This window comes from Elaeis guineensis, chromosome 16, assembly GCF_000442705.2.
Source record: "Elaeis guineensis isolate ETL-2024a chromosome 16, EG11, whole genome shotgun sequence".
In the NCBI taxonomy this organism is placed as follows: domain Eukaryota; kingdom Viridiplantae; phylum Streptophyta; class Magnoliopsida; order Arecales; family Arecaceae; genus Elaeis; species Elaeis guineensis.
This window is the reverse complement of record NC_026008.2, coordinates 42,902,569-42,913,352: the sequence shown is the minus strand read 5'-3', so window position 1 is coordinate 42,913,352 and position 10,784 is coordinate 42,902,569. Positions and strand designations below refer to the sequence as shown.

Here is a 10,784-nt window from a genome sequence, read left to right as displayed (position 1 = left end):
TATTATTTTTTTATTCATGGAGTTTTGCTAAAGAATTTAGTTTGTATCTAAAAATATCCAACTTATACTTGTACAATGATGGAAAAATTGAATATAAATAATATCTGATATATATTCATATTTGTTCAAAATAAATGCAAAGACATTTAATATCCAATTTGCATGCACATCCAGTTTGAATAAATATAAATACTAGTACTTGTATCTATTTAATATTCATATTTATCTTTATATTTGTTGAGAAACATTTATACAAATAAGGATATATCTTTATCCAATCCATTTCAATCTCACCACCAACCCACTTGACACCAATGCTGAGGTCAACAGAGGAGCTAATGGAGGGCAATGACCCTGGGGCTGCCACAATGCCAGTAGCAAATGGTCAGTGAGTTATTTTAAGGGTATTGCATCAATGCAAAGATTTCATGCAAATCATCATAGAGTTTTTACGCATAAATGAATCATCATAGAAAAATACTATGGATGTACATGCTTGAAATCCGCATCAAATGGAGCCACATGGATGCAGAAAGACACAATGATACATTAAGCTATACCTCACATATAGATGCATGCATAAATTCTCTACTAGTACTTAAAAACCTGCATAGAAAGTCACATGTGGGAATCCATACGTAGTTTCTCCAGGAAATTCCATGCATATGTACATAATGGTGAAGATAGATGGTGCATAAACAGACCATATGAATGTTTAATGCCAAAGTGGACCCACAGAGAAAAGAAAACAGTACATGGGAAACGTGATCTCACATAGTTTAGTGACCTGTTTGGTTTTCCGTCATTGACCATTCAAACCTAGTTCTATCCAGGGAGAGTCCATTTTGAATACTTCGTGAGCTCAAAATGGAGTTAAAAAATGAGTTCTCCGACCAAATGGTTGAAGCTACTCCGCAGCACGCAGCCAAGAGCCACCCGTAAATCCGGCTGTTTGGGGACTTCGAAAAAATTTAATGTACTGTCATGGACTAAGTAGTAATTTTCTCTATATCTGCAGCCTTACTGAAGAACTTGAAAATTAGTCCCTAGGAGATAAATAATCGTCTACCGAGGGGCTTGCGAACTATTTTTCTTTACATTTACTCCTAGTCTTCTTCTTTTCGCCATAGCTAGGGTTTCACCAACATCACCGTCTCAGGCGCTCTGAGTTTTGGACTCATCGTTCTCTTGATTATTTCCCGGCTGCTAAAAATTCGGATTCTTTTTAACCTTTCAATTAGAGCACATGCATTTGTATGTTTCTTCAGTTTGTTGCCTCTATCCCTACAATACAAATTTGTAAATGTTTATGTGTTGAAGGTATTTGGAATTTCTCAAGAATGCAAGTTAGTTGCATTGTGATCTTAAAATCCATTATTGTGATCTTAAAATCCGTTATCTTTTGTTTTAGTGCAGAATGGAATGTTCTAATCATTTTTCCCTTATTTACTATTGTAGACGGGGGGACTCCGAGCTCATACAAACGGATGGCATATCGCTGCTTATACACCCTCGGCCTATCGGAAGGCTATACGGCTTATATGTCGGGTTCGACTCATACCTTCGACTGTCAGGTCTCACGATTTTTTTTTTTTTGGATTTGAACTCAAAAAAATATTTTTTGAGTGAAGAAGGATCTCGACAGAGTACTCCTGACTCACAGCTGATGTAGGACTAAGTCCCCCAATATTTACTATTCTTTATATTCTCCTTATAGCACGCGTTGGGATATTCATGTACTGATCAAGTTGGATTTTCATGAATTTGATTTTTTTTTTCCCACCATTGTTATATTAGAAAAGCAGGATGAATGGTAGTAAGGGGCCATTTGCACAAAAGAAACCATCTTAGAGTGAATCCAGAGCCCAGACAACACCCGCGTAAGAACCCTTGTACTTAGACCCTGAGTATTTTCACTTATATACGGTTTCATTTTTCTATAAAGTGGAGCAGGCGAATGTATTTTTCTTAAGCACATGTCTCATGGATCTAAGGAAAGGATGTAACAATTATAAAAATCCAAGGCTATGTTCAGTACAAGATAATGGAGGAGGTCCAGGAATCGACGTCAAGGAAGAAGGAGAAGAAGAAGAAGAAGACGACGACGATGACGTTTACACAACAGGTACATGGAATAGATGGGATATGACCTGCCAACCATGGACCCTATCACACTAAAAAAGGCCATGATGATCTTATTCTTGTATCTTAGTGAGAAACTTCTTCCAATAGTACACCTTGTGAAGCAGAAGAGTGGAACATTAATTCACACAAAAATCCAACAACAAGGGTCCAGAAACTAATAGGTACATAGCACTGATGGATCAAAATATTGCATCATGGTTCATGCCAAGACTACCCGGAATTTTCCCCATGGTGAAAAGATCAAAGAAAGCATCTCCTGGAATCTGACCAACAGGTTCAAATTGTGCTTGAAGCTCATCATAAATGCCGGTATCTCCAAATCCACTGAGAAAGTCACTGTTAGACTGTCCAATAACTTCCGAAGACCCTGGCCTAAGGACCTCATCAACGTTGGAGTTGTTGGAGTTCCATGGAGTGCTGGCTGCACCACCGAAGCTTCCTGAACCCTGCTCAATGACTTGGTCGACAGAGAGCCAATCGGCAAATAAAACCTTAGGCAAGTGATGGTGGGTTGTCCCTTTGAAGGAGCCAAATTCCATGCTATGCTTCAAGGATAGGCCTGAATCTGCCGTAGACAATTCAGGGGGCTCCAGGGATTGAGAACTTGGAATTTGGTTATTGGTCTCTTTGTGATTTAATAGGTTTTTATTGGTTAGCTCCAGCGATTTTGTTGCAGAGCCATGAGGATGTGATCCTTGAGCTTTTATGACTTTCTTCTTTAAATAGGAATTCCAATAATTCTTCACTTCGTTATCTGTTCTTCCAGGCAGATGCATTGCTATCTGTGACCACCTGAATTGATAAATACCTCAGATTAGTTTGCAGACAGTCCAAAGAATCACAATGCAAATTCTTTTGTTCATTATTTTTTTTTTTACTTTTCCTTTTTTAAATGAAACCACATAATTAAAAGTCGTTGAAACCACATAATTAGAACTAAAAGTTCATGAAATCAATGCAGAAGTCGACTTGTGACATTCATCACCACACCAATAGGGTTTAAGGACTTAGCATGGGCAACTCTTTTGTGGGGGAAAAAAAAATCATATTCTTCTTTTCTTTTCAGAAAACAATGATCTTAAGAGAATGGAATGATGTAAAAAAGAATGCTCTTCTAGGTTGTGACAGGAAATGGACGGTCTTCAGCTGATCATCACATGCCACATATGAGACCTGCATATCACAGCCTATATTACAGAGCTGCTCAAGTCTCGTATTTGCAACAAAAGTTAAGTAGAAATCCAGATGTGATTCTTTACCTTAATTACATATTAAATATAGGTAAATATGCCAATCTAAGTTTTTCTCTCAACTTCTTTAGTTCTCTTTTTTATTAATTTGATAGGAAGGTTTTGTGAAGTCAACTTTGTGAACAAATAGTCTTTGAAAACTTATGCATTAATTATTCATATAAAACCCTACCTTTCAGACGTTCAATGCCAATAGTGGACGGTTTTAGATTTACTTGTTTAATATATTGGGCAGTAAAATTTTTATCTAATTATTTTTGGGTCCATTCTCTTCTGATGTTGCTAATCATTTTGAGCCACCCAACATTAGCGGTGTTTCAATCATTAGATAACAGGTTATGGATTGATGTCAGATGCCCCAACTTAAAAAGCTAATGATCTCAATTGGACCTCTGTACCATAAACACTTCATGTACATTCTTTGAAACAGCATATATTTTGGCAAGAAATTAATTCTTATTTATTGAATATTCAAATTTTCATTACTTGGCTTGCAGGTTTTACCCAAATATCAACTAAGATACCATTGCAAATGCTTACTTGTTGCCCAATCTGGCCTGAAGGTTGATGACTATTTCCTCCTCCTCTTGAGAGAAAATTCCCCGCTTCAATCCAGGCCTTAAGTAATTGATCCACCTCAATCTGCAGCTCTTTCCATTCCGTTGCAAGCCTGTTAAAGAAGATTAGTGGTAATAGAGATAAATGTGTAAACAGAATAATTGGTAAAAAGAAGAAAAAACTATTTTTATACAGGACAATGTTGATATACATGCATGATTAAATGTGGCTTATGTCCGTGCTCTATCAGTTAATTCTAGCTCCTGAAACTTTAAAGAATAATCTGAACGACAGTAGAACATCATTCTGGTTGGCAGGCTAGAATGCCCGGCAGACTAAGTATCTTAGGCTAATTTAGAGATATTCAGTGAGCTAGTCCAGATGAATAAGAAATCTCATGATCCTTAAATTTCATGTTATTTAAATAGTCCAATTTTTGATGACTTGATGCATAGGTTAGGGGTCTCCAAATACGAAGGTACAAGAAAAGAGACAAGAAGATGATGATGTACAATGGGGCTTCCCAAACAACAAAAGCACAAAGTAATGAGTGCTACATGATTTGAGGAGTAGTCAAAGGATATACAGCTCCAGATTTTGCATTGGCCTTCGATAATCAGTTCTAAAGGCCGAACCACAAAATCCAAAAGTTGATAGTGATGTGCACTCTTGAGGAAAATTAGATTAAATAGCATCTTAATTTTGGCAGGAACAAAGTAGGTAAATTTAGATGATTGGTTGCATGAATTTAAGAGTTCTTCTTTAATGCAGGTACTCACCAGCTTTGACAGGAACTGCACTCCAGCAGCTGTGCCCATGCTCAAGGATGTAGTCCCTCAGTTTTTGATCTTCTTCAGGTGACCACAACCCTTTCCTATAGTTTACCTTTGGCTTCTCACAGCTCCTGCAACCCATTTTTGGCCGGCAATGTTCGCAGGACACCGGCTGGAGTTGTCAGGGATCAAGCAACAACTGAAAACTCAGTTCTGGCCTGTGAGATGGTTGGATGACAAAGAAGCTTGGTATTTTAAAGGGTGATTAGTACTAGTTTGTTTTGTTTTGCTCATAGAGAAACCAATATAATAAGCATCTGGAACTAAAGAGATAAATAAACATTTGTAAGCGTCTGACAATGTCGGCATTGGTTTCTGCAGCTCACTTCTCAAAAGGTATGCTCTATGTCTCTTAAATTAAAATTATATTTATCAATATATAATGCTTTACCTCAGGAATCCTATGTTCTAATCAAGGTGAGACCGCACCTTCTGGTGAAGCTGGAGCGAAAGATTCCTCAAAGGATTTAAAGCATGAGCTGTTCATCTAATAAGATCAGAGATTTGGCCATTAAGAACGTTTTGACAATTCTTCGTCAATCATTGTGGGGTACCTGGCACATTTAGGCTTTAAAATTCAAGTATAGAAATGGAGTAGAAGCCATTGGTTTCCTGATGCTTTTCTAGCATTTCTGTCATTCTTCCCATCGTCGGTACTAACAATCCTTTTTTTAGAAAAAGTAAAAAAGGAAAGGGGGACCAATGGAATAAACACTGCCATGATCCTCTACAAAATGGTTTATAAATTAAGAAGACTGACAAAAACATATATTAAAGTTTTTTTTATGTCAACTTCATCCCTTATTTGCTGTTCTCTGTATTAAACTTTGGATTCCAACTAATCTCCATGGACTTCTTATTTTTCTTTTGCCTCGTGCTATAATCACAAAGTCTACTTCAATCCATATTTCATTTAGAGGAGTAACAGATGACAATTCACACTTGAAATGATAGAAGGGGAAAAAGGTCCTTACTTTGAGAAAGATCCATGGAGATTCTCAGTTCAACTTACAAAAAACTGAAAAAAGCTGAGCTTGTGTCCCAGTTGCTGGAGACTGGATTATGAGTTCAGGATGCGCTGCTGTACAAGGAGGGTGAAATTTCTTAACAAGATAATATTGGTGGTGAGAAATTACTGGAGTTTGGAGACTAACAACTCAGCCAGTGAAAGAGGGATTGAACGCACGCATGAAATGAGATCCAACTGTGTTTTTGGGCATATGATGAAACTGATTTTTTAATCAATGACAGACGGTGCTTGTGCATGTTTTAAGCACTACATTAGTCTACTTCGTAATTCACCAACTTGAATTATGTATCAATACACTTGGTGCAAGTTGAGATCTTATTATAGAACACCTGAATTTGATTTAGAGAACAATAGGCAATTTCTCTATTGTCAATAAAGTATATCCATATAAACAGGTGAATATAGTTAACCTCTTCTTTTTCTGTGTAATTATTTTTTTCATTGGTACATTTTCTTTTTAAACTAGAGAAATTAGAGAACAAAGAAAACAACCAAGCTGAGAACATTCTATAGAGGGAATGAAATTAATACAATTTAAATTGTTTCGATATAACTTGTTTCAAGTGCAGCAACTGTTTATTTGTCATATTTATTGCCTGGTAGAATTAATGCCCTCTCTCAGGAATGACTTGAGTTTGTGGAGCTGTGCTTCATTTCTGGCAACTGATTAGGATTTTCTTGCACTTGATGGAGAGATATTATTACTTAATGAGCAACGCATGATCTGCATTGTAAACAACATATCCTTCTTCCATTTTGAATAAAAACTTGTGAGTCATGAGGTTTTGAGAGAGAGAGAGAGAGAGAGATTTTAGCAGAGCTTGGGGATCACATCGCTCCTTATAATAAGCAGGCCAACCTGTACTTGAATATCGTTGGATATTTATTTGTTCAATTGTATATGTTATTCTTATTTTCTTTTGTGGACTTTTTATTTCTTAATCATCAATTCGGTCTTAATAGAATAGGAATTCCACCAGGTTCAGAAAAATAGCGTCCTTAGTTGGACAACCACAAATATCATTTCAAAATAACGAAGAGGAACCTTATTCAAGTATTTTAATTAAACTAGACTGCTTGGCAGGAGAATATAGGAGTAAAGTCAATCAATAATGAATAAAACCATTAATGTTTATGATGCTTTTATGTCTTTATATGAATTTGTTTCTACTTAAATACCAAGTGCTTGCCACTGTACTTCTCAGAAGAAATGCCAAGTGCCAGTGGACAAACAAGGATATACCGAATCCTTAACAAAATACGTATCTTTTCGTTGTCAACTAATTCCTTTGTATTAATAACTGATAAATTAATTAATGGCTCATTTCTCAGAAGTAATGCCAAGTGCTTGTGGACAAACACGGATATACCTAATCCTAAACAAAATATGCATCTTCAGCTGTCAACTAATTCCTGTGTTTTAATAATTGACAAATTTATGGCTCGTTGTAGTACTTTATGTTTAAAGATATTCGGTTCATCATAAATCTTTGGTCATTTTTCCTTCTTGCTGCTCATCAAGAACTTTTCATCTTAAACTTATAACTTATGAACTAAGAAACCACAAAGGTCTTTGTTAATATTATTGGAAAAATTGATCATTATGGTTGGTAATGAACAAATGAGAAGGTTTTGACTTGAAGTGAATAAAAATCATGTACTTTAGAAGTCATATTAGTTCAGCATGCACTGTGCCTGTTTAATTTATATAAGGCTGATTTAAATACAAGTCAATGCCTGACAGGTCATCAAGATAGCAATGTGTGACTTTTGGAACTCAAGACTTGATTACTTCTTTTATTTATAGAACAGTAAACACGATGATGGTTAAGACACCGCATGCAGCAATAAACTGAGGCAATATTGATTGCTGACGATACGAATGCACTGTCATTTGAATGCAGCTAGATGTCGGTCGTGATGTAATCAACTAATGTACCTAGATCTAGAGGCAACTCCTTGAATAGCTTTTGTCAAAAATAGAAAAAAAAAAACTTCCAGAACAGTTGTTTGCTAAAGCCTCTCCATGATGATTAATTACTTATTTTTCTGAACTGCTGCTATGAAGTATAACTTAGAGGCAGAGTTCATCATTAGAAAGGTTATGACTGGCCTTAAACAACTTTTATGGTGGATCATAGGATACAAAAAGTTTGCTGAAAACCTTTCAGCTAGTGGTGCAAGCAGCTCCACAAAAACTCTCTTTGTCACATTACCCCCCCCAGTCCAGTGATCATCTAGACTCTTGCCATTATCAACTCTGGCCATAATTTCAACCACAAATCTTCGAGAATCACTTATCTACATAGGCTGTAAAGTTTTAACAGGTTGGGTTCGGGTGAGGTCGGGCTCTACCCGAACCCAACCAGCTAGCATTTTGAATAATCAGCATGATATGACCTGGTCAATATTTGACCATTGAACCCACTGTGTGTGTGCTATTACAACCAGGCAGCAATAGATATCACATACCTACCTTACAAATGCATGTGTTATGCATTTATTTTGTACATAGAATAGGTCAGGGTCAAATTTATTGAAAAACCTACTCTAATTACTAAGCCATTGACATCTCTAATTTATGGGAGATTGGATTTTAATATCAACCAGATCATTGAATAAAAAATGAAGAAGATGGAGAAGTATGAGATGCACGGTGAGAAATAAATCCCCGCATTCCTTGCTCATGAAAGGATTAAGGCCGGTTTGGATGAAAAATTACGTAGAAGCTCCTGAATGAACCTTAAATCATTTTTAAGTTCTTAATTTACAAGCATCACATGACTGCAAAAAATTACTTAAAGATTCCTGCTTGGTCATCAAATTGTAATCATGATATATATATATATTAAAGCAGATGCATCAACTTTCGTCCGCTACTGTCACGTCTCCAACCCAAGATCGCGAGCCAAGAGTCACAACAACCGCAGCATACTCATAGAGAACTCTTTCTATAAGCATGAAAGACATCTTATCACGATATCATAAGACAATAATGGAACAAAATTAATATTCAACTTTATTTCAAATAACTAAATCAAATATCTTACAAAATAAAATTCTATAATCTCGAATCAAATCTCAATAGATCCTAATTTAAAATAATAATATCAATATCTACCTTTAGTTCACTCTCCCAAATCAAATTCTCAAATCAAGCTAATTTTTTGAATCTGTAAAAATAATAAAATAAAAGTAATAGCTAAACAACCTAGTAAGTAATGATTATTTTGACTAAATAATTCATGTAATAATATGAGTTACAATTATCAAAACACAGTTTATCCATAAACAATGCATAAACATAATTAAATTTATTTTTAAAACACGAACTCAGTTACGTCGATATCTTTCAAATATTCATATACATAATATATATCGGATTTCGAAAATCAATCATATCCAAAAATTTGATTCAAAATAAATTTCATTCAACTCATTAGCCTTTAACCATGATCATATTTATATCCTATGATCGGACTGGAATACTATATTTATACTCTATGGCGAGGTCAGAATACCACACTTATACTTTGTAGCAGGGTGGGAATACCATAACTACGTGTTTATTTTTTTTCAAGCCATTGTCCATCATGTTTTTATTTTTTTCTAAGGTAGCACTTTTTTTTTGCTTCAAACCTTCTGCCCTCCTTCTTACCCTTCCCTACCACTCGTCTTCCACCATGCCTCCGCCCGTTGGTGCCTCGGTCCTCCCTTTGCCTGCCCCCATCGCTGGTGTGCTACTGAAGCCGCCGCTGGGGTTTCCTATCTCGCTAGTGGTGTGGGCCCCCTATCAGGACCTATGAGTACATCGATGTAGTGGCGGCGTCAGTGGAGAGGCCTGGGGAGTTAAGGTACATTGTGGACTTAGAGTTCGCGGTGGAGTTCAATGACCAACCCACCTAATTTTCGAACTCACTTGTTCATTCAATTCGTCATCCACCTACATTCGTAGCAGTCACATCTCTCCGGACGTGATGCTAAAGCCATCGCCTATGGACATGCGTGTTGCAATGTAGAGCCTTCAAACATGAGAAGAGGGAGGGGGGAGAGAGAGATCAGAAGTGGGGGAAGTGATGCATCGCCTACACTCACTCCTCTCCATCACGCAATTGGTCCACCATCGAGCCCTCTCATCCATGCCCTCCCCCTCCTAACCCTTAATTTGGAATTCTCGATCCAAACCCTAGTCCCCTCTACCCCTTTGCCTCGTTGCCGTTGGGACAGACCCTCGTGGATCTTCGATGGTGCCTTGTGGTGGAGTCCCTCTCCCTCTCAAACTTTTTTAACTCAGTGGAGGTCATGATGAAGAAGAAGCCACTCACGAAGCCGAAATGGATGAAGGAGATGATTCTAGATGGGCCAAGTCCACGACCATCAAGGCAAAGCTGAGGGAGCTCAAGCTGAAGACACAGTACTGTGCAAGGACCCTAGGTGCCCCAATCTCAGGGAATGCTGGTTTGGTAGGGAGAATGGCATGGCCATTGCCACCATCATGATCCTTGGGGACACTTGCATTCATGTTTTTCGAAAAGTTTCTGTGGAATTTCTTCTATTTTCTCCTTTCCCACAAACATAAATTGATTTTTTTTTGGTTGGATTGGTTGTTTTATCGCATGATATGGGATTGTAGAACAACTACATGAAATAGTTCACAATATAGAAGAAAGTTAGCTTTTTAATTGACATGAAAATTATTAAAAATATATGAGAAAATTGAAGATGAATTCTAATAGTTTTGTTGTTAATTTTGACATCTATTTTCCATTTATTTCTTTCAAATTGATGCACACTGCATGCAAAGAATGGGATTTGTCTAAGGACTAGATAGGGTGCATGAGAATCGATATTCAATTCACAATTTAAACATCTCTGTAAAGATCACAAAATGCTGGAGTGTGAATTATATAAAATATAAACTAGGATGCAAAAATTTATGGAGCAAAAGCAAGTTATGTACTAAGATCC

At 36.8% G+C, this 10,784-nt stretch overlaps 1 protein-coding gene across 1 annotated transcript; it reads right to left on the bottom strand.

Moving 5' to 3' along the window:
- Window positions 1–2,045: 2,045 nt before the first annotated feature.
- On the bottom strand, window positions 2,046–5,019 carry LOC105059220 (transcription factor LAF1-like). Its single transcript, XM_010942452.4, has 3 exons — window positions 4,733–5,019; window positions 3,936–4,065; window positions 2,046–2,937 (listed from the first exon to the last, which is right to left on the bottom strand). Exons 1-3 carry the CDS (start codon window positions 4,866–4,868, stop codon window positions 2,325–2,327), a joined length of 879 nt encoding a protein of 292 aa, XP_010940754.1. The 5' UTR covers window positions 4,869–5,019; the 3' UTR covers window positions 2,046–2,324.
- Between the last annotated feature and the right edge of the window lie 5,765 nt (window positions 5,020–10,784).